At 36.3% G+C, this 24567-nt stretch overlaps 1 protein-coding gene across 1 annotated transcript in view; it reads right to left on the minus strand.

The window, feature by feature from the left end:
• Positions 1–24567, minus strand: part of FAP (fibroblast activation protein alpha) — a 94951-nt gene that overhangs the window by 62182 nt on the left and 8202 nt on the right. The window contains exons 2-3 of the mRNA XM_032286557.1: positions 8135–8312; positions 7729–7813 (exon numbers count right to left, since the gene is read on the minus strand). Of these exons, the coding sequence (XP_032142448.1) occupies positions 7729–7813; positions 8135–8140 (91 nt within the window). The 5' untranslated portion in view covers positions 8141–8312. The remainder of the gene's footprint in view (positions 1–7728; positions 7814–8134; positions 8313–24567) is intronic.

The following is a 24567-nucleotide window of genomic DNA, read 5'->3' on the forward strand; positions in this document are numbered from 1 at the left end:
CCCAAGGGCAAGCATTCAGTTGGTAGGCTTTAACGGATGCCTAAATGCTCCTCTGCAATTTCATTCTTGGTATTTTGTTGTGATTTTGTTTTGCATTTTGCAATGACTAATGACGTAGGGCACCACTCGTGATTATTAGTTGTTAGTACATCTTCCTTGGCAAAATGTCTGTCCTTTGTCCATTTTTTAATTGGGTTGTTTATCTTTTTATTATTGAGTTGCCAGAATTCTTTATATATTCTAGATGCATGGCCTTTATTGGATATATAGTTTGCAAATATTTTTTCCCACTTTGTAGGTAGTCTTTTCACTTTTTAAATGGTATTCTTGGCCACCCTAAAATGTTAAATTTTGATGAAGTTCAATTTATGTAGGTTTTCATTTGTTTCTTGCATTTTTGGTCATATCTAAGAAAACTTTGCCTAACTCAAAAACGTAAAAATGTATCTGTATGTTTTAAGAGTTTTATAGTTTTAAACTCTTAGTTTAAGTCTTTGATCCATTTTGAGTTGATTATCGTATTTGGTGTGAGAAACTGGATATCCAACATCTTTTTTTTGTGGTTGGTGTGAGGAACTGGATGTCCAACATCTTTTTTTTGCACTTAGATATCCAATTGTTTCATCACCATTTGCTGAAAAGATTTTTCCTGTTGAATTGTCTTGGCACATGCATCAAAAATCAATTAACTAAGTATAAGGCTTTATTTCTGGACACTCAATTCTATTCCATTGATCTATATATCTATCCTTATGCCAGTAACACACTGTCTTGATTACGTAGCTTTGTAGTAAGTTTTAAAATAAGGAAGTGTGATTCCTCCAAGTTTATTATTCTTTTTCAATATTGTTTTAGCTATTTTGAGTCCCTTGCATTTTTATATGAATTTTAGGATCAGCTTGTCACTTTCTGCAAAAAAAAGAAAGCTATCTAGGATTTGGATAGAGATTACATTTAATCTGTTGATAAATTTAGGCAGTATTGCCATCTTGAAAATATTGAGTTTTATGATCCATAAACATGGGATGTCTTTCCACTTATTTAGATCTTTTTGGATTGCTCATTGGGAGTGTATAGAAATACTATTCATCTTTATACATGGATCTTGTGTTCCGCAACCCTGCTGAGATTTATTAGTTCGAATAGTTTTTAGCAAATTCCTTAAGATTTCTACAAACAAGATTGTGTTATCTGTTAGTAGAAATAGCTTAACTTCTTCCTTTCAAATCTGGATACTTTATATATTTTTTTCTTGTTAATTGCCTTGATTAGAACCACTGCTAAAACGTTGAATAGAAGTGATGAGAGAGGACATCAAGTCCTGTTATTGATTATAGAGGGAAAACAGTGTGACATTAACTTTCATCTGTAAGTGTGAGATTAGCTATTTTTTTTTTTTTTTGTAGATGTCTTTGATAAGGTTGAGGAATTCATCCTACTCCCAATTCATTAGTGTTTCTTATCATGAAATGGTGCTGCATTTTGTCAAATCCTTTTCCTGTATCTATTGCAATGACTGTGAGGTTTTTGTCCTTTTTCCTATTAATAAAATTTAGTATATTAATTGATTTTAAAACATTAAACCAAATTTGTAGGCTCAAGCTAAATCCCAATTTGTCATGGTGTATAATCTGGATTTGGCTTGATAGTATTTTATGGAAAATTTTTGCATCTATATTCATATCGATTTATAATTTTGTCTTCTTGTGACATCTTTGGTTTTGGCATTATAGTAATGCAGGTAATATTGGCCTTATAGAATGAGTTGGGAAGTGTTTTCTTTCATTTTTTGAAAACATTTGTGAAAAATTTGCAATAGTTTTTCTTTCAGTATTTGGTAGAATTTATCAGTGAAACTATCTGAGCCTGATTATTTGTGTGTGGGAAGTTTAAAATGACTAATTCAATCTTTTTCAGGGTTATAGTTTCATTTATGTTTTCTTGTTCTTCTAGAGCAAGTATTGGCAGTTAGAGTCTTTCTGGAAATGTGCCCACTTCATTTGGTATCTGATTTTGTATTGTTTAGTTTTTGGTGAGTGCTGGGGGGACAGAGTCTTGCTCTGTCCCCCAGGCTGGAGTGCAATGGCACAATCTCAGCTTACTGCAACCTCAGACTCCCAGGTTCAAGTGATTCTTCTGCCTCAGCCTCCTGAGTAGCAGAGATTGTGGGCATGTGTCACCACTGCTAATTTTTGTGTTTTTGTAGGAATGGAGTTCCTCCATGTTGGCTAGGCTGGTCTCAAACTCCTGGCCTCAAGTGATCCCCTGCCTTGGCTTCCAAAAGTACTGGGATTACTGCTGCCCCCAGCCAGTTACCTGTTTTTTTTTTTTGTTTTTCTTTTTACATAAAATTGTCATATCCTGTTCCTTAAAATGTCCTAACATATCTGCTTTTCCACCAAGTATAAATCATAGCCTGTATTTAAAATTTAATTTAGATACTAAACAATCCTGCTTTTATTATTAATGGGAATTTATGTTAACACATATTATAAGTTATTCTGTTCTTTATTGCATAATTTTAGTCAATTCAAAAGGATACTAGAAATGAAAAATAAGTTCTTGGCTCTCTATATAATGAGAAATAAAAATAGACTGATTTGTAATTGATTAACTGTCCTATAAGAAGATCATTTTATTACATGCCTACTGTATTAATTATTGCTATATTTTAAGGCTCAATTTGACTGTCTCTGTTTCTTAGGAACTTTTAGTCTTGATATTTCACACCTCTGATTCAAACTTTTGAATATGTTTTTCAAGGTATATCTATGACTGGATATTCTTGTTGAAGTTGTAACTCAATTTGCTTTGGAAATTTGAGGCAGGTAAAGTCCTCTCCATTATGAGAAACATACAAGGATTTGGATTTCTTTTTAAATTATTTAGAATTTGGAAAAACTCAAAGAGAGTTTGCCAAGATTCATCTGTGATTTTAAAATTCACGTGCAAATTAGATAAGTATAAACTGCAAATTTGATTTCTTTATCTTGACAAAAATCTCTTTTATATTCATGAACTTTCTGAAACTTTTTCTTAACCTTTTAGACTTCCACATATTTTTTCCATAAGAATAGTGAAAAAATAAGCTTAAAACTCTTAAGATGTTTGACAGAATCTGTTTCATAGACTGAATGTTGGTCCTAGAATTTTTTTTTTTTTTTTTGAGATGGAGTCTCCTTCTGTTGTCCAGGCTGGAGTACATTGACACAATCTCGGCTCACTGCAAACTCCACCTCCCAGGTTCAAGCGATTCTCCTGCCTCAGTCTCCTGAGTAGCTAAGATTATAGCCATGTGCCACCACTCCAGGCTAATTTTTGTATTTTTAGTAGAGACAGGGCTTCACCATATTAGCCAGGCTGGTCTTGAACTCCTGACCTCATGATCTGCCCACCTTGGTCTCCCAAACTACTAGGATTACAAGTGTGAGCCACCATGCTCAGTGTGTCCTGGGAGGAATTTTAACCTTACAACTTACATATTTATGTCTCCTTTGAAGATGATTTTATCTCACATATATCTTATTTTACCAAAAGTGATTATTGAAATTATAGTAGTAATATAATACTACTTCTATTAATAACAACAATGGATTTCTGCCTAAAATTCAGACTTTCCAAATGATATTTCTTCTTCAAAAATATTGATCTCTGTTCTAACCAAATTGTCTGTGACCTTCAAATATTTTCTTCAATGCATTATAAAAGGCAGTACTCAGCTAAATAATCATGACATGTTATATATGTGTACATGTGTAGAATCACAATTACATGTGTATATACATATTCTCCTTGTTCATTTGTTTAAATAATGTTGGCCTCATAGCTCTATCAGTTTCCTTTTGGTTTCTTGAACTTCTCAAACACTTTCCTGATACTCAGCCTCTTAAATAGCTGAGACGACAGGTGTACACTACCACATCCAGCTAAGTTTTGTATTTTTTTTTTCTTTATAGAGAAAGGTTTTCACCGTGTTGCCCAGCCTGGTCTCAAACTCCTGGGCTCAAGCCATCCTCCTGCCTTGGCCTCCCAAAGTGCTAGGATTACAGCCATAAACCAAGGCACCCACCGACTCTTCTCTTTGTTGCTCTCACTCAACCTTATTTTCCATTTCTCCACTCTTAACTTCTTACGTCTTTCTTCTTTTCTTTTGTTTTGCTTTTGCCATAGAGCCATCAATGTTCTGTATGAGTGCCTCAGACACAAAAGTTTCTGAAACATTTGTTGTTTTTTGGGAAAGAAAGTAGGGGATAAGAGGAACAGGGATGATATTCTGGTATAAAGACTCCCTACTCTCAGAATTAAGACATTTTTGAAATTGAAATACATTGCATAGAAGGGCCAAATTGCTGTTGTTGAGTGTATATGTATATATTCTCAACAATGGAGAACACAGACACGGAATGCTATCATTTATGAAGTATTTACTGCATGTTAGAAATTTTAGAAAAATAATAGCTAACACTTATTGAGTATTTGTTGATCACCATGTGGGGAACAAAACAAAACGTTTTGTTTTTCAAAACAAAAGAAGAAAGATATAAGAATTTAAGAGTGGAGAAATGGAGAATAAGGCTGAGTGAGAGCAAAAAAGAGATTGTATTGACCTCTACATTCAATAGAATCTGAGACGAGGTCAAATAGCTCCTACAATTTCTTTCTGTAAACCAAGGAGGAATGCTCCAGGAATTCAGAAAATATAAATCATGAAGCAAGTTCATGTAGAATTTATTTGCAAAATTCTGCAACCTCTGTACCTTTCCACTTCTAGTTTTCCACTTCTGTCCCCTCTGTTAAATCTCTTCAAACAAGAAAGTCTGTATGTTTGTCATCAGGGTCAACAAAAATAAGGGGAAGTAAAAGAGCTTAGTTTCCACTCTCAGCCTTGTTACATATTCACACAAGAAGAGGGGTGATGCTTGTGAAGAAGAACTTCAAAAGAAAAAGGGAATAGAGGTAGGAGAGAGGAAAGAAGTCAGTTGAAGAGGTATAAGCCGAAGGCAAGGACAACCTGGGAGTAAGGGGCAGAAACTCATGTGTGTTTCCACTTTGGCAAAACCAAAAAGGGGATATTTTACAAGTTTCAAAAAATTTTTTCCTTATAGTTAATATTTTGTAAGTGAGCTAAATGGATATTTCTCATTTCACTATTACACTTTTATATTTGTTCCTACAATCCAGTTTAATCATTCCTAAACCTTTTTAATCCTGAGGCTAGTTCTCCTGGGATGGAAAAGCCTTTCTCTTTTTTTCTTTCCTTTAGGCCTGGTGGGAAATAACAGAAATCCTTCTCTGGTATTTGTGGTGTTGACCATGCATCTTGGGGCTCAGAAAGCACTGGATTCTTACTCCCCAACTTGCAGAGGGATAGACTGCTGTACCTCCATATCCTCAGGAACTGGCATGATTATAGGCAAGGAGTTAGTGAGATTAATGCACTAATATGAAAATGAATGAATGAATGTTTCTTAAGTGTGGTTTTAAGTTTTTCAGAAGAAGGCTGTTCATATACTGGTGCATAAAATCCTGGGCTGAGGACACGAGGGCTCCTAAGGCAAATGTGAAGTAATGGGATTTCTGATGAAGTGTGAGAAGGAGGCTAAGTAGGAACTCCCTTGGCTTTTAATTCTCTGTTCTTTTTTCCCCTTCGTGCTTCTCTTTCCTGCCTTACCAACTCGGATCCTATTCTCATAGGCACTGGGCAGATGTGAGAGTGAGAACTGGACCTGGCACTCCAGACGGAAGATGATTGAGGAGTGAGGTGTGAGAAGAAAGGAGCAAAGTCAGAAGGGAGCCACCACCCCTAACTTCAGGGCTGCCCGTGGCACTGACTTCCCTGGGTCCTTCTCAGGAAAGTAGGGGAATGACTAGTGCCATTCACAAACTGTTTGGTTGACATTCTAAGAAGTTATTCAGCAAATTTCAAACAGAAAAAGAATGATATAATGGACCAAAACTAATAGTTCTCACCTTATTTATGATTTTTCTATTTCTGAATGAGTATTCAAATTTCATTGAGTACTCAAGTATAATTTGATTATTTCACCCTATCAAGAAATCACTTTATTCTCAGAATTTTCCTGTTAGTTGAAAATAGAAAAGTGTGTTATAAATTACATAGGACTTTTACACTGTATATAGTTTACAACATATATTTACATGTAAGGTATTCATACCTAAACTTGAAAAGAGGGTAGGCATAGAGATTATATGTGATTACTCAAATATCAGTGTATGTATATTTCTATATATTATTTGTAAATATGTAAATATAATATATTTCTTATTAGAAATTATAGTTTGAATTCCATGGTAAAATTCATCCTTCCCTCTGGACATGGAGGTAAGTGCCCAATAAAATTAACAAACTTTTTCTCCAAGAGCATTTATTTCTGAGGGTGCAAAGTATCAATTTCAAGGTTGAGTTTCTTTAAAAATCAGGAGCTAATTTTTAGTGAATTAACATTCAAAGGATCAATATGACCTAATCCATCACCTGACAAGTGCTGGTATGAGGAAAATGTGGTCCCAAGACCACTGAGTTGAGGGTCTGAAAACAATTTTAACATGAAAATTTATGAAAGTTATGGACACACACTAGATACCTCTCAACAGCCTAAGAACAATGTTGTGCTGGCAGAGAACAGGAAAAAAGACTGAAATTAACACTGAAGATATAATCTGAATCCTTCTTATGGGTTAACCTATTTCATGTTGTAATTCTATGAAAATCTCATGATTATTTTCAATTTTCCAAAGCATTTTTCTACATTTCCTTTTTAATAGCAATAGTCATTCAGGTCTCATACATTCGTTAGCTGAAGTTATTTTATTGATCTTCCTTTACTATCAATTAACTTTTAACCAAAGATATTTCCCACATTTGTTATCATAAACTTTTAGTATTTATTAATACAAATTTTTTGCTTTCTCCTAGAACCAAAGACATAAGATCTGTTATTATTAGATTTTTTTCCATTTCAGAAGCTTGAGTTTCTCTTCATAAATATTTTTATAAAAAGCTATGCCTGTAATATCACTGGATTATCTATCAATATAGTCCTACTTGATAGTTAAACTACCTCTGATATCAGCCCACAGTACCTAGCAAAGTCAGATCAATGTCAATCTAAGCCTTTTTGTAAAAGGATTCAATTTATCACTGATCATAATGCTTGCTTAACAATGTTTAGTTTGCTAATTTGATGTGCAGTGCTACTACATCTAAAACAACAACTTCGCTTTTTCTATACAGCTATTCCTGAGAGCTGTATTCTCAACTTCCTCCCTAAATTTTTGGAAAGACTATTTAGTAATAAAAAAAGTCCATAGATTCTGTTTTAACTTTTCCATTCTTGCTTATTTTTACTTTCCATGAGACAAACCTAATAATGAAAAGCAATGCTAGTTAAAAATGTTGTCTCTAAAGGCCTGTCAAAGCTTGTATTTAGCATATATTTTTGGGGGTTGTGGGGGTGATGCAGCATAGTTCTTAGGTTTTTCTATTGCTGAAATAACACTGTAAATCTCTTCCTACCCGTGCCTTAAATTCCTCAGTATTTCTGGTCTTGCACAACAACATATCTGTGAGCTTATATGTCTTCTTAGAAATAACAGACTTACTTTGGAACATAAGCACTTAGGAAATGTTCAACCACTTGTGATCTTGCATTAGTACATTTTCCAAGCTATTCTAGGCAGAAAGAGCAACTCAGAGAAAGTTCTTACCTCTTGAAGGACGTAAGACAATGCACATCACCAATAAAGCAAGCACAGCAGAGGTGGCAACTCCAGATAGAATTTTTACCCAAACCTACATAAAATAAAGAGAATTAGGCATACACATAGTTCCTGCTAAATAGAAATGGCAAGATTTTGTTTACATTTAAATCCGATTTCTCTCACCCCACAAAGCTTTTGATTGTTTTCCACTGACCTGGCTATAATTACTGGAATTCTTCTAGCTCTGCAGGGAAAAATATTTCTACAATATATTTAGAGCAATTTTCCAATCCCAACCCATTCAGGAAGTAAACACTTATGTACAAATCCTTACCTTCTAAACAATAGAAAACTCTGATTACATTCAGCCAACCCTCATTTTTAAGCAATACTTGTGTTTGCTTATACTAACCTTCATTTTTCCAGGTGTTTTTGAAAGTTTGCTAATTCTGTCTTCAGAGTGTGGGTCACTGGATCTGTGAAAACCGTTGAAAGGGACCAAGTCTGTCTTTGCAGTTGGAAGCTGAAGTCAGGACAAGGTTTTTTCTTTCCACGGACTTTTGAATACCGTGCCAAGTTTCAAAAGATTTCTGTAAAATTAGAAACAGATTTTGGGGGCGTTCTTGGCCCTCACATGAACTGTGAGTGGCTCAAGGGAGGTTTTATAGCCTTCTCATCCTTGTAAATTCTATACCAACATCTGCTTACGTTGACATACAGAAGTTTTTCTTTTTTCTTTCTTTCTTTTTTTCTTTTGCAAGTTCAGGGTTAGGTTTCATTTTCTTCTAGAAATCACTCAGGGATCGCTTTAGCAAGTCATTGGGTTTTGTATAGCATTTTTATTTGCAACTAAAAAATGAATTTAAAATAATGAAACTTGCAGGTCTGTACATTAAACATATATCTAATTTTTAACAGAGGAAGAACATTGAAGCCACATAAGATTTTGTGAGAAATGTACCATATAACTGCACTTTTTTTCCTCTGGAAGATTATGAGGTACTGCAGACAGAAATGTTTTTCTTTCAGCACAATTTCTTTGTCCATATAGCACCATATGCACTTTCAGTAAATACAGAAGTTTAAAAATTCAACTGTCTAAACCCACGGCTGCTTTACTTTAAAGAAATAAAATGCCATCTGGTGAAATTTAGTATGGGTTAGGTGTGTATGCACAGGCTAGAAAGATGGAAAGATCAGTAAGAATAATTTACCAGCAGACCTTTGGAAGAATGGAAATGGCTTTACAAGAGTGGTATTTTTGCTTTCCTCTCAGAATATCTTCTGAGAGAGGAGAACATTTAGTAATTATAAAGATTTAAAAATAAATTAAAAAGCATCTGAAAAGAGAAGTAAATCTTATGTACAATTTCATTTTGGCTAACTCTACATAATTCCAAAGAAATTGGTCATCTTGACAGATTAGTAAAATGGTTGACTGAATTAAAAAAAAAATACACATACAACAGTTTCTTGGAGTGTTCTGTCTGTTTTAATGCAATTCGCTTGGATAGATTTTGTGATTCCACGTAAACACAGTTGTTAAATCTACTGTGTCCTTAATTTTTCCACTAATGGTTTTCTTTTTTGGAAATTTATAATGTTCCCAACCCCTTTAAAAGATTTCATGGCAACCTTTCTTGGATTGTACATGAAAGGTAATGGGGAAATGTTACCAAAACATGTTGCTATTTGCCTTAGACAACTTGTCTGGCTACGATGGGGCATTTTCTCCAGCAAAGAGCAGGACAGTGGCTTGTGAACTTCCTTTCAGACATTCTCCAGACATCCCTCCCTGAATTCCAGTCTTATGAAAATTCTGTTGAGGAAAATGAATCATTAGACATTTACTGGCAGAGAACTGTATTCCTGGTGGCTTGGGGCTGGGCCCTCTCCTTTGCTGTTGGTGGAGTCACCTCTTTACAAACTGAAGTAATCATTAAGACTAATATCCAAGGGGTGCTATACACTTGCAGGTATCTCCAAGTGATTGTGCAACACTCAGATCTGAGATAAAAGCCACCAGCCAGGTCCTGAATGAATTGTTTCTGTGTAAGTCCTCTCAGATTGATTGCCTTCTCTGGAACACAGTGTGTTCTCAGAAGTTCTGTCCTAACCTGCCAAAGCCCCAGAATACACAGGTAATTTTTAGTGGGTGATTACCAAGTGGTAACCTGCCAAAGCCCCAGAATACACAGGTAATTTTTAGTGGGTGATTCTCTTTACATTGTAGAGAGAAACGAACTATAATAAATGATTAGGGTATAATTAAAAGACCATGCTGAGAGCACATTAGTTCTAGCAATTAAGAATGCACTGACATGTGATTGATCTGAACACCACTTAGGATTCTATGGCTGCATGTGGCCACAAGATACTCATTTAATAGGCTCTGTGAAGAAGTTGGGGTGCTTTAACACACATTTAATTTGAAACAGTAATGGGGGAAAATGATGAGAGTGAAACAATGTCTTTTAAGTTTTTTTGTTTTTTCCTTGGAAGGTTGGGTAGGTCAAGCTGTAACTTCTGGAAAATTCTTACTAGTTTGAAGCGTTTTAAGAAAATTTAGACTGCAGAAATAAAGATGTCAAATTTTCCATCTGATTTCATAGTTTAGGGAGGTATTGTTTTTATAGAGTCACACATGTTCATTCATTTGAGATAATGTGAATGTGTTCTAATTTTCATCCAGACAAGAACTCTTAAAAAATTTGGATTTTTAAAATATTATAACATCTTTATGAGCTTTTTTTTTTTAATTTTGGAGTCAAAATGAAGATGCTTTTGCTAACTTTTTAAAAACACGTAGAAAACTAACTCTTATTCCTACTTTTACATTTGTTGAGAAAACAAAAATGAATCAGACACAGTCTGTGTCCTTAAGGAACTTACATTCTAGTACAAGTATGGCAGGTACATTCTTACATACTTGCTTTCTTCAGCTTCCTAAATCTCTTGCTCAGAAATAGCCTGAAGCTGAGCTTGTGTTCAGTAGAAAGAGTTTTCTCACTGGTTGGTGATTTCTGCATGGACCTGGGAGGAGGACCAGAAAGGACACATACTATATGCATGTAATCCTTAGGTCAAGTCTAACTTTTGTTAGGACTGAGACTTTTCTCAGAAAGCAACTCTGGATCTATTAAAATACTATAAAATCAGAAAGGATGACGTTGGCATGTAAAAATGTAAGGACAACAATTAGGAGAGTAGAGGCTCATCAACTGAGTTTTTTCCAGAGAGGGACCTTGTAAGGTTGACTTTGGAATATGATTACATTCTGATAAGCCCAGTGGATAAGTGAGCTATAACATAAATCCTTAAGTTATAAGGAGGAGAGCTTACTAGAACTATTTATTAGAAGCCAACATATGTCTGCAAAATTATTTTGATTTATATGTTTTCCCAGAACAACACATTCAGAGATATATTCCTAGAGTCTGAAGGTAAGATCATGCTGAAAGCATGAGGATGTTATATTTTTATTTAAGGGAGGGAGATGAAAGAGAGATATGTCAATTAACCAAAAGCCAAGGCAAGTTATTTAAGGGCAAGTTACAAGTTAGGAGAATAAAGGTACAAGTGCAGTAAACATAAGCCTGATTTTACATTCTTTAAAGTAAAAATTTGCTTCTAGAAAGCAAAAGCTCCTAACATCCTACCCATTTGATTCCTCGGATTCAATACACATTTATTGTTCACTGTCTGTTATCTACAAAGTGATTTAATACATTACTTCATATGATCCATACCAAAACTCATTTTGCTGATTAGGAAACAGCCCAGAAAAACTAGATAACTTGCCCAGGATTTTAACAAGACCCGGTGTTACTATCTTACATTGCTTCTTTGTGATACTTTCTCAAATTTTATTCCAAAATGATAAATATTTTTTTAAAAATTATAATTGACATTTCACTGATTTGCTATTGGGGGACACCATAGGGATGTGAAGGTAAAATAATTAAGGCTAAAATATTAATGATCTTCAGATCCTCAGAGTACTTTGTTAAATATATCTCAAAAGAACACAATTTCACTCTACAAAGACTGTTCAACATATTAATTTGTTTCAAGCTTTTTTTTTAATTGGGGTCTAGTAATCAGATAATTATTTATACAGTGCATGGGTTAAAATCTCTCCCTCCACAGACTTGCTTAAATGAAAGTATTCGTCAACATACCCATCATCCAAAGAGATTTTTGAGTTCCAAGCTAGGAAGAGTCCTGAGGTCTTCAAAGCTCAAAAATAACTATCACATAGTTATAGATCTGGAAGAAGTGGCATAATATAGCACCAGTGAGAAACGATATAGCTCAAACTATTTTTTGAATCTGATCTCTTTTCTAAAAGCACAACTGTTACATAAGGAAGAATATAAAGCCACATGCCTCCCAGTCTGTAATTTGTACCTACTAGCTTCATCAATGTTAGAATTAGATGTCAGTGTTTTATTATCCTATCATAATTGGGGCAAGTTCTCTTTGGAGACCCAAAGGGTTGACTATCAAAATGAGATTAGAAAAGAAACAGAACAGAGACACAACCCATTTCTTTGAGTGCTGAGGACACAAAGACTCAGGAGATAAATCAGTGCTTCACTGTCATTTAAAAATTGAAATATTACATCTTTTTAGAAGTGGGTAACCAACAAGAAGACTGTTTGAATAATATAAATAGAATATGTAAGCACCTATAGACTTTAACATAACTTATTAACACATATTGTTATTTCATTAGCACTTTTAGGTAGAGAATATTGCAACTAGTAGTTAATGTCTAATGAACACTTTTATTGATCATGAAGTTTTTCTCGGCACTTCGCATGTACTATTGCCTTTCATCCCCAGAACATTCGTGCTATTATTATCCTCCTTTTACAGATGAGGGCGTGGAAGCAGAGAAAATTTAAATAACTTCCCCAAAGTCCCACAATTTATGGGTGGTAGAGATGGGATAAACCCAGGTAGTCTCACATTATATAACACAATTTGATTGATTCATGCTTAGGGCTCTGATAAAAGGGTATTTATTGGTACAGTGATTGGTATATATAATCCAGCTGGAACCGGGAAGAGTTGAAGATGAAAGGAAAAAATACATGGGCTAATAAACTGGACATTATGACAAATTCAAAGTATGAGGAGTAGTAGTAACTAGTAATAAGGTGGGAAATAGAAGAGTTTTTTGGGTTTTTTTTTTTTTTTTTTTTTTTTTTTTTTGAGATAGCAGCAGGTTGTATTTAAGATTTTAGTTCAAGTTACAATAAAGCCTAAGGTATGGTCCCAGAAGTGAGTAGCTAAGATAGAAGAAGTGAAGATCCTCAGAGAGATAGTTGGCAAAGCAGTGAGAGACTAAGATATCCTTTGGGGTAATCACCTGGGAACTTAATTCGCTGCAAATTATGTCTATAATTAAGGACAGGGGAGAAATCATCCCAATTCTTTATAAAACAGATGGAGAGAATTCCAGTTTAAGTTGCCAAACTGAACATATACATTGCCTTTGGAAATTCCATTAAACTGACAGTAAAGGAGGAAAAGGATACAGATATGACATGAAGAGACTGGAGAAGTATCATCAATGGATAAAGCAGAACAGGAATAGCAACTGCCTGAACAACACCCAGAAAGGAATCATTTTGCTTGGCAGAAGCATGAAACACTTCCATATTTGAGATGGCATTTACCACTGACGGTAAGAAAGGGAGATCGGGCTGAAGAAAAAGGACTGGTTAGAAATCTACACATGGACTCTTCACCTCTGGGTGCAGAAAAAAAAAAAAAAAAAAAAATCTGCAGCTACTTATTTATCCCAGGAGTATGGATGGGAATCAGTGCACCAAAGTCAATCCAGTCCTCCAGTTTAATGGCTTTCTGACCTTTATCCTTAAACCCACCAACTATATACCAGGATCTCTCCACTGTCACCTCATTCTTTTGTTGTTGTTGCTGAGACAGAGTCCACTCTGTCTCCAGGCTGGAGTGCAGTGGCGCAAGCTTGGCTCACTGCAACCTGTGAGTCCCTGGTTCAAGCAATTCTCCTTCCTCAGCCTCCGAGTAGCTGGGATTACAGGCACAGGCCACCATGCCCAGCTAATTTTTGTATTTTTAGTAGAGATGAGGTTTCACCATGTTGGCCAGTATGGTCTCGATCTCTCAACCTCATGATCCACCCGCCTCTGCCTCCCAAAGTGCTGGGATTACAGGCGTGAGCCACCGCGCCAGGCCTCACCTCACTCTTAATCTGCTACAAAAATAAGAATCAGTAGGCAAGAATAATATTTTTTAAAAATAAAATGAATCAAATCCTAAAACATGAAAGAAAAATCAATTTTTTTAAGCTAGATGAATAAATTGTTTAAATGACCATAGAGATAATTCTGGGAACAGAAGCCTTTTTCAAAAGTTTGAATTAGCATTCTCAGTATCTTGAGATTCAACAAGATATTGCCACAATTTAGAGATCAAGCTAAAAAAAATGTAACATTCAAAAATACTCTGTGATAGATAAGTTTATGTGTCAACTTGCTGGGATAAGGAATGCCCATATAGCAGGTAAAACATTTTTTTCTGAGTGTGTTTTTGAGGTTGTTCCTGAAAGAAATTAGAATTTGAATCAGCATTGAGAAAAGAAGATCAGTCCTTGATAATGTGGGTGGAAATCATTCAATCTGTTAAAGGTCTAGATAGAACAAAAGCACAAAGGAAAGATGATCCTCTCTCTCTTCTTGAGCTGGACCATCTATCTTGTCCTGCCCTAGGATCCTAGTTCTCAGACCTTCTGACTTTGAAACTTGTACCAGAGCCCTCCCTGCTTTTAACCTCTATAATTGCATAAGCCAACCCATAATAGGTCTCCTCTTTATCTATCAACTATCTATCTATCTATCTCTCTATCTATCAATCAATCATCTATCTACCTATTTCCTGTTAATTTCTCTCAAGAAGCTTGATGAATATGCTCTAATATATTGAAAATATGATCGCCAAAATTTATTTAAATCAAAATAGGTTTTGTGAAATAAAATTTAGGAAGTCTCTCAGAACAGAAAGACAAAGTTAGATAATATGATGGGAAATTAAGAAACGTAAATTATAAACTCAGGAAGTTTGAGGAATAAAGGGTAAAGAAGGCAAAGGAAAAAAGGTTATTACATAATGAATGCAAGAGACTTTCCCCAAATTGTAATAGTAAATACATTTTTAGGGCCCACAACATGGCCTTCACAAAATATGAGAAAAGACTTACACATAATTGTGAAATTTTGTAATACTGATTATTAAGAGAAAATATAATCTTTCTCAGGAAAAAAATAAGTATCGTGTGAAAGAAGAAAGAATTGGACTGACCACATACTTGTCATTGCCAATCAGATGCTGCAAAACAATGGATCTATTTTTTCAAAGTTCTGAAATAAAATGCTAATCAAATTAGAATCTGCTTAGCTAAGACACTGCCAAATATGAGGATAAAATAAAGGTATTTTCAGACGTGTGATAATTCAGAGTTTATACTCCAAGCATTCTTTTGTAGAAAGGCACTTAAGGGTGTGTTTCAGCAAAATAAAGAAGTAAAGTACTAGAGTCATCACTCAGAGAGCAAATGAAGCGATCAGATGCTAACAACAAACATTGTGTGACTTCCTATCTCCAGCCACTTCTGAAGTCAGATCTATTTTCTTGAGTAAGTAATTTTCTTCTAAGTTTGGGTTGTTTTTCATATCATTTGGAACCAAGATTCCTGGTATTCACAATATGTTTGGAGGTACTAGGTGGACTCTAAAAGCAGAATCTCTATGTACCGTCTCCACTGAAAACTATAGGAATTGGTGCCACAGAGAAAGAAATATGATTCTACCGAACCAGTTAGCTCAAAAGTAGTGGTTAAGTAGTCATAGTAATTTAAACTGTTTATTGGTTTTAAATTTTTAGAATTCACTAACACCTTTATAGTCAGAGAAATTATCAACCTTCACAAGTATAAAAATAAATGTACATGTAACCAAAGTTGGGAAGTGAAAGAGAGTGAAGAAAGATAGGTACGGTAGGCAGAGGGCACAAAAGCCTGTGTCCTTATCTCCCAAAGCAGATAGTGAAGAGATCTCACCTGTGAAAACCAGAATAAGCAATGGAGGTACACATAGCAGTCCCTGCCATGTCATCACCAAATGGTGTTGAGGACACATTGTAGGAAGTAAATACTTATATTTATAGAAATACAGAAGCCATATAATTTTTTAATGTAATTTCAGAAGTTCAAAAATATATCTACAAACTCATGTGATGGGTATTAGGTCTATTCCTAAATAGTCTCATACAGTAGATGAAATTTATGCTTGGCATCTTTTTCCCTTTTTTGGAATATTTGCTCCACAGTGCAATAAAAAAAAAAGGGGGGGGGTAAAGGATAAAACCAGGCAGTTCATGCAGGCAAATCCACACATTCAAAACAGGTGAAAATATAAAAATAAAGATTCTAAATATTACCAGGAATCAAAGAAATGCAAAATAAAATATCAAAATAGGATCATTTTAATTTGGATTATCAGAGATTAAAAAGACCGTAGAATCACGGTGATAGCAAGGCTATGGAGAAGCTGACACTCATACTCAGTGGTAGAAGAAGGACTGAAAACTTTCTAGAGGGAAATTTAGGAGTAAATGTCAAAATTATGCATATTTTTTGGTATAGCAAATCTACCTCTAGGAATGTGTTTTAAGATTAACATTGGACAAGTGCACAAAGATGCAGATTCAAGAATATTTGTTGAAACCCCGTTTACAACATCCAGAAATTAAAACTGTATAGGAATTCATCCAGACAAAATCAGACAAATAAACTAAGTAACACATAAAAATGAATGATGCAGATATAAATTTGTTGACATAGAAAATGTCTACAATCTATTGCTTAGTATATCTAATATGACTTTATTTTTGTGGAGGGTAAGAAGGAAATGTTTATGTAGCTATGTGCATAGTGGAAACTCTGGAAATACATGTCTCAGAGCCATGAGTACCAAGGTGGGGGACTTGGTGCCATGGTCTGCCCTGGAAGTAGGTAAGAAAAGTGGTACAATGTCTACAGTATATTTACAAATACTAGTAAAATCTCACTAAAAGTTGATCTTCTCTTTATTGTCACCCTATCCAGAAATTCTCAGCTATTTTAGAGATAAAACATTTTTTCCTGCTGAGGCAGATGACTCTACTCCAACCATACCCCTTCCTTGGTGTGCTATTTCATCAGAAGTCAAAATTATGATATCCCAGTGAGAAGATAAAATTAGATAAGAGGGCCAGCTGATCAAGAAAATTACAGAACATATTTCTTTGTGTAAGTAAAAAATACCAGGCCAAGTATAAGAACTTCCAGTCCTTGCCTGGTCTCCCCTCTGGACTTCCTGGACTCCCTGTCCTCTAGTTTGGCTCCTGACCCATCAATGGGAGCCTGGGGTCCTCTCTCCACAAACCTGCCAGCCATGCCACAGATGCAGCCTTTTTCTTTCATGAGCTTGAATGATTTTTTTCCAGTCTTATTCCCATGACAAGTTTGAATTTTAAAAGAAAATCCCTAAAAATGCCATACTTTAATCTGAAATAATGAGTAGCTTAACGGTGGTGAATTCAGGCAGCATGGCTGGCTGATGGGAAGGTTATGTAACTATTTCAGGAAGTAGATTTTAAGGCAGTGAAGAGGCTAGGAAAGGAGGAGACAGAAGTTTATGTAGCACATCTTACATCATATCATTCAGGTATCCACCTACTGTTACCATGAGTAAGGCCAGGCCTCAGGTTTTCAAGAGATAAACCAGATGCTATCATGAAAAAATCAACTGGCCTGACTCAAGGTTTGTGTAGTTTTAAGCCCATACATACGTCATGTTTCTTATGTGTTTGGTAGAAGACATTGGGAAAGATAAAGAGAATGATAGGAACATAAGATTTATGGATGAAAAAATAATAAAGACATTACCAAAATGGGCTTAAGTCCTTGCTCAAATGTTACCTTCTAAATGAGGCCTAATTCCCCATTTAAAATCAGTTCCCCTTAGCTTCCAATTTTTCTGATTTTACTTTTTCCCTCCATAGTACTTACTACCATCCAACATCTTATAACATTTATTATTTTTATTGCTTATTACCTCTTTTCCTTGCACGGAGCTCAATGAGAGCAATCACTTTTGTTTGGTTCACTCATATATCCCAAGAGCTGAGGAACAATGCTTGGCATAAAATAAGTATTTAATCAATATTGTAGCTTGAATGAGTGAATGAATGAATTAGTTAACTAATGAAGAACAGAGAGGATATGGAGCTGTCCTACGGCCCTCTGTGGCCCAACCTAGAGGACACCAAAAAGGAGCACTTCCAGGTGTGACCAGGAAAGACTCAAGCTCCTTTTTTTGTTAAACAATTAGATGTCAACCATTGTTATCTAAAAATGGTCATTTAATCCTTGTGCTACTACTTCAGGGTGACTTTCAAAATAAATTGTAGATTTAAAAAAATTATAATGTGGAGAATTAGTAATAGGAGACTTTACTGCAGCTATTCAGTTATTTTTTTTTCCTGAGAACTGAGGAAAGATTAGCAGCTATTTCTGAGAAGTATCTGTTTTATGGATTAGTAAAGTGAGAATTAGTTGAACTCCATGTTTAATTCCTTTTGACATTTTAGTTAGTGAAATTTGAATGAATGCATAATCTAAACAATACTGTGTTCCACTGTGATTTTTTTCAGCAACTTGTAGTTTTTATAAAAACATATAATAGTACCAGAATTATAATTATAAGAACAATAATTCGATTAAATTCTGGAAATGCTAGAAATCTCCAAAAATCCTTGTGAGGTTCATGTGCCAAAATTGTGGGACTCTTTTTTTAACAAGTGACTTACCATGCTTTTGGGGGATGACTTGGTATAACATCAATTTTGGTGGCAATGCTAAGCTGATGTAGATAAGGAGTTGTCTGGGGGCCTCTGAGCTCTGCAAAGCCTATGGGGCCATCTGGAGCATCAGGCTGCTGAGGGATTGAGCTTTCCCACCAATTGGCACAAACTCTGATGCAGCAAGTTCTCCCTTTCATGCTGCCTCCTCCTCCAGACTCATCCTCTAGAAGAAAGCGTCACAGGGGAGGGAGTTGTGAAGAAGGATGGAGGAAGCAGTAGGCAGGAGAAAGGAAAGCCGAGGAAGGTGGACTCTGTGGAATCGCACAATCTGTTCAGGCATTAATTTATTGTCCTATTATGTGACTGCCACTACCATGGGCAGGACTTTGTGTAGCAGTCAAGCCCAAGCTTTAAGACAAGAGGATTTGATCTCCCCACACCCTATCTTTTAAAGTGTTAAAAGACTATCAGTCTGTACTAGACTACCAGTTTAAAGCTTTCAGATGCCTAGCAGTGAAGAGAGTGTTCTGTGAAAGCAGAGACCCACAGACACCAGCAGGGGTTATAAATATAAAGGCTAGAAGGGTGGAATTTCCCTGAGGACAAATAAAGAAAATGAAGGCAATTATTTCATTAGAAGATGAAGCTACTAATGTTAATGGCAGAACTGCTCTGCACCTCTACCCATGCAGATCAGCCCTCGAGATCCAGGAAATGTAAAGATAAGACCACCGTATTCTAGTGGTGTCAATACATGTACGGGCTGCCATATTGTGCCATTGATATCTTTTACATTTGGGGATATGTTTCTCATGCTTCAACCCAATGCTGTTCCTGAATCTGAGTTTTGACCATATCCTTCATTCAGTTGTCAGTTTGCTCTTTGGGAAAAATATAGGAAAAGAAAGGCAATGGAAGTGAACAGAAAGGAAGAGCCAGAGGGTCAGAGTATGCCCTTGCCTTGCTCACATGTGGGGAAGTATAAGACACAAAAATGAATCAGGGCCTGGTTCTGCTTTTCCTCTCTTACCTCAAGCACTGCTAATGATCTTGCCTTGGTAAAAAAGAGACTACTTTATATTCTCTTTTAAACTGAGTTCCCTGGAAACAGATTTTCAGATGAAGAGATGCAAGCAGAATCAGTTTATTTTTTGGAAGGAGTAAGGGGGAGTTTTTCTTATAAGAGACACCTGTAGGAATGTGAAGGAAACAGGATGGGGCAGATTGAAATGCTGAACTGTAGTACAGTGGCAAAGGAGGCCTCAGCCAACCCTTCAGAGACTTCAGGATTTGGACTGTCCCTTCAGAGTTGTCTCAAGTGGAGTAAATGAAATAGATTTATGCCCCTCATCGGTTATTATTTGGCTTCAGTCTACTCTCCAGGGGGCATAGCTTGAGGGGAGGTAGTTCCCTATAGCCTACGACAATACCCGCCAAGAGAGGCAGCTGTGCACTGCCAGCAGTCATATTCATAGCCCCAGGAAACTGGTTGCCTTGGCCCTGAAGAGGGAATCCTCACAAAGAACCTGTTTTGGTCCATTCATTCGCTGTAACAAAATACCTGAGACTGGGTAGTTTATAAACAATAGCAATTTATTTCCCACAGTTCCAAAGAATGCAAAGTCCAAGATTATGGCTCTGGCATTTGGTGTCTGGTGAGGGTCTTCTTGCTGTACCTTCATATGACAAAAGGTGGAAGGGCAAAAGAAACCTAACTCACTCCCTTAAGCCTTTGTATAAGGGCACTAATTCCACTCATAAGGACAGAGGACTCATAGTCTGATTACCTCCTACAGACCATTCTTAATACTATCACATTGGGTTTTAGGTTCCAACATGTGAACCTTTAGAAGACACACACTTTATTATTATTATTATTATTTTTTGAGATACAGTTTTGTTCTTGTTGCCCAAGCTGGAGTGCAATGGTGCCATCTCAGCTCACTTCAACCTCTGCCTCCTGGGTTCAAGCGATTCTTCTGCCTGAGCTTCCTGAGTACCTGGGAGTATAGGCACTACAGACGTGCACCACCACACCCAGCTAATTTTTGTAGTTTTAGTAGATACGGGGTTACATCATGTTAGCCAGGCAGGTCTCAAACTCCTGACAGTTCCTCAGCCTCCCAAAGTGCAAGCATGAGCCACCGTGCCCTGCCAGGGGACATATACTTTCAAGCCATTTCAGGACCACAGTGTCCATTATGTAGTTTCATAATTAATTGTTTTATTATATAAAGATGGATGCAATCAGAAAAAGAAGACTTCAAAGAGTTAAGAGGAAAACAAAGGACTTCAAAGCCAGGTAACAATCCTCAAGAACAAAACTAGGACTTCATATTTAAATACGTCATGTCTGTGTCTTTCTTAAAAAAGAAAAAAAAAGAAAAGAAAAAGAAATGTTTAGAACTGCGCTATCCGGTACAGTAGCCACTAGCCACATGTGTCTATTTAGCACTTGAAATGTGGCATGTCCAAGTCGAGATGTGCTATAAGTGTAAATAGCACATCACAACAATTTTAAAAGACTTACTAGGAGCTGGGCATAGTGGCTCATGCCTATAATCCCAGCACTTTGGAAGGCTGAAGCCGGCAGATCACCTGGGGTCAGGAGTTTGAGACCAGCCTGGCCAACATGGTGAAACCCCATCTCTACTAAAACAAACAAACAAACAAAAAAACTACAAAAATTAGCCGCTGTGGTGGGTGTCTATAATCACAGCTACTCGGGAGGCTGAGGCAGGACAATTTCTTGAACCCAGGAGCAGAGGTTGCAGTGAGCTGAGATCTCGCTATTACACTCCAGCCTGGGCAGCAAGAGTAAGACTACATCTCAAAAAAAAAAAAAAAAAGAAAAGAAAAGAAGACTTAGTAGGAAAAAATGTGAACTATCTTGTTAATAACTTTTATATCAGCAGCATGTCTAGAAGATAATATGTTGACTATATTGAGTTAAATGTGTTATTAAATTTAATTTTACCTACTTGGGACTTTTTAAAATGAAGCTATCAGACAAATTTTAAATTAGCTATGTGTATCCCACTGTAGTTTTATTGGAAAGAACCTGTCCAGGATAATCTTAAAGTCTGATTAAGTTGTTATCTCAGGCCACAGACTATAGCAGAGCAGCAATAGAAAACAATGTAATGGACATTCTCCTTATGAAACATTCTGAGTAACATATTTCCCTGGCTATTCTAAATTGGTAAACTTTTGGGCTCCTCACTTAGCTATGGTGAGACTGTATTAGTTCAGGCTGTTATGCAAAATGCCATAGACTGGGTAGGCCAAACAACAGAAATTAATTTTCCCCTCTGGAGGCTGGAAGCCTGAGATCAGGGTATCAGCATGGTCAGATGCTGGTGAGGGCTCTCTTCTGGGCCTGCAGATGGCCATCTTCCTACTATATACTCACAAGGTAGAGGGATGGGGGAGCAGGAGGAGCTCTCTAGTTTCTTCTTTTGAAAGGGCCACACCTCATGATCTCATCTAAAGCTAATTAACTCTCAAAGGCCCCATATCCAAATACTATCACAGTGGGAGTTAATACTTCAATATATAACTTTGGAGTGCATTAAAAAAAATTCGGTTCATATCAGAGACCTATCTTGATAGGACCTAGGCCATACCACTAGTTTGCCCTGGTTGATAGAGTAGAAATGAGCATAGGAAGTCCTCAAGACTCATATGTTACTCTTCTAGGGAATTAGAATCTCTGGGAAGTAAAAGGGTTGCTCTATTCATGTTCAAAAGCAATTCTGACTCACTTTAAACATTTTCCTCAGGACAAGAGAATTGTATCTGCCATGGCTCAGTGTGGATAGACTATGAAATAGCTGGAGCCCAGTGAGCAAGTTTTTGGGTATAATAAAATAGTTATTCCATATGCCAGGAACATGACATGTGCACTGATTGATGACCAAGCAGAACTATGAGTCACATTTAGGGCAAAAATAAGGTAATGCAAATAAATTACTTGCATTTGTTTCTATCACCAACTGTGCTATACTTTCATATTTATTTTATTTATTGCCATCAATGTCATGCTAGCCTGCTTTCCCCAGCTCATGATTTAATTTGAACATCATCCAGAACCACTCATTCCTCCCATTCCCCCTCCCACTGCCAATGACCAAATCCAGATTTTCGTTAACCTCAGCCAGAATGACTGCAAAGAGCTTTTTCCTTGATCTTTTTCCATCCAATTTTTTTCTTCAATCTTTAATTTAGGCTGTTAACTCTTCATAGGCCATCTTTTCTAAAACATGCCATTTCCCTGCTCAAGAATAGCTTCATATTGGTTACCAATCAAGCCCGGATACAGTATAGCATTCTAGTAGACTTGCAAAACATGTTAGTCTTTTTCCTTCTCCCTCTTTACCTCTGTTTGGAAAATCCTTCTCTTTTCCTACCTTTAAATAATATTAAATATGGATCTAACATTTCATATATGCAAGATATTATTTGAATTATTTATTTATTATAATTCAGAATCTTTTCTCAAATAATCTAGAACTTCTCTTGATTGATCCCTGACTTTTATAAACTCTACAGCACCTATAATTTGTATATCATGCTGTTGTTGTATCCTCATTTTTTTATAATAATTTTATGCCTATAATCATTGAACTCTCAACCAATTTGTTAACTCCCCAAGGTCAGAGATTACATTTTATATCTCAAACCAGAAAAGAAAATTAATATTTATTGAATGCTTCCTCTGTGCCAGTCACACTCTGTGTTCAACATTTGTTATTCAGAATTCTCTAAATCCACATTTTTGTGTGTGTGCATGCCCTCCCTTCATCATTTCCACATTGCCCTGACAGACAGCCCTTACTACTCATGCCAAATAACACCAACCCAAGAAAGTACTAGGTTAACTAGTATTTTAGGACAATGATGGTGGAATTTCCACTAGTTATTTCTTCTACTTGGGCTCCATCCTCCTTCCTGTTCCAAGTACTTTGTCTTTCTCCAACATTTTCTTGCTTCTTCTCTAGGTCCTTCCAAATGATCCTGTTTTCACAAAACAGTTATTTCTTTTATTCATTCCCAGTAGAGTCACAAGAAGGTCTCATCTTAAAAAATAAAATCACCCATTAGGGCATTTCTAGCACAATGACAGTTTCTCTCTGTCTCTCTCTCTCTCTCTCTCTCTCTCTCTCTCTCTCTCTCTCTCTCTCTCTCTTTAAAATAAAGGAGTTTAGTATTTTGCAAGCTATAATTTTTCTCTACTTTGCAAACATTTTCTCATTTAATCCTCCTAATAATCCATTTCACAGCAGCTAGTAATACACATTTATTGAGTGTTTACTATGCACCAGGCACTGTTCTAAGTGCATTAGTCATATTATTTCACTTAACCTGAATAAAAACGTAGGCAGTTTGATGTTGCTGTCCTGCCCCACAGAGAAGGAAACAGACGTTAAGAGGTTAAGTGATCTTCTGTGGTCACTCAGATGGTGACTAATGTGACTGAAGTCTTTGCTCTGTCCACCAGCGTCTCATGTTTCATTCTCTCCTTTTTGCAGCATTTCTGTCCTTCTCTTGCTGTCCTCACTTGGCTTCCCCATCATGTACTTAATGTAACTTAATTGTGTATATCAAATTCACTGAGATCTGAAGGGTAGGTCAGTACTTTTATAAGATTTATGCTCAATTTCTCCTTTTGTTTGATTTTCTCATATCCAGTCTATCAACAAATCTGCCACCAATATTCCTCTTGTCTAGTCCATTCCATTTCCTCCACCCTATTCCACTCGGTAGACTTGCCTAGTGCCATCTAACTGCTCTCTTTGCTTCTATTTTATCCCTTTCAACCGATTTGTAAGAGTAGCTGGAGTGTATATCAATTCTTGTCAGTCCCAGTGGCTTCTGATTGTCCTCAGACTGAAATCCAGCTCCAGACTGATGGGGCCCTGTGTGAGCTGGCTCTGCCCTCTTTTCCAACCT

This window comes from Sapajus apella, unplaced genomic scaffold (assembly GCF_009761245.1).
Source record: "Sapajus apella isolate SASKATOON/1434 unplaced genomic scaffold, GSC_monkey_1.0 scaffold18, whole genome shotgun sequence".
Classification (NCBI taxonomy): Eukaryota; Metazoa; Chordata; class Mammalia; order Primates; family Cebidae; genus Sapajus; species Sapajus apella.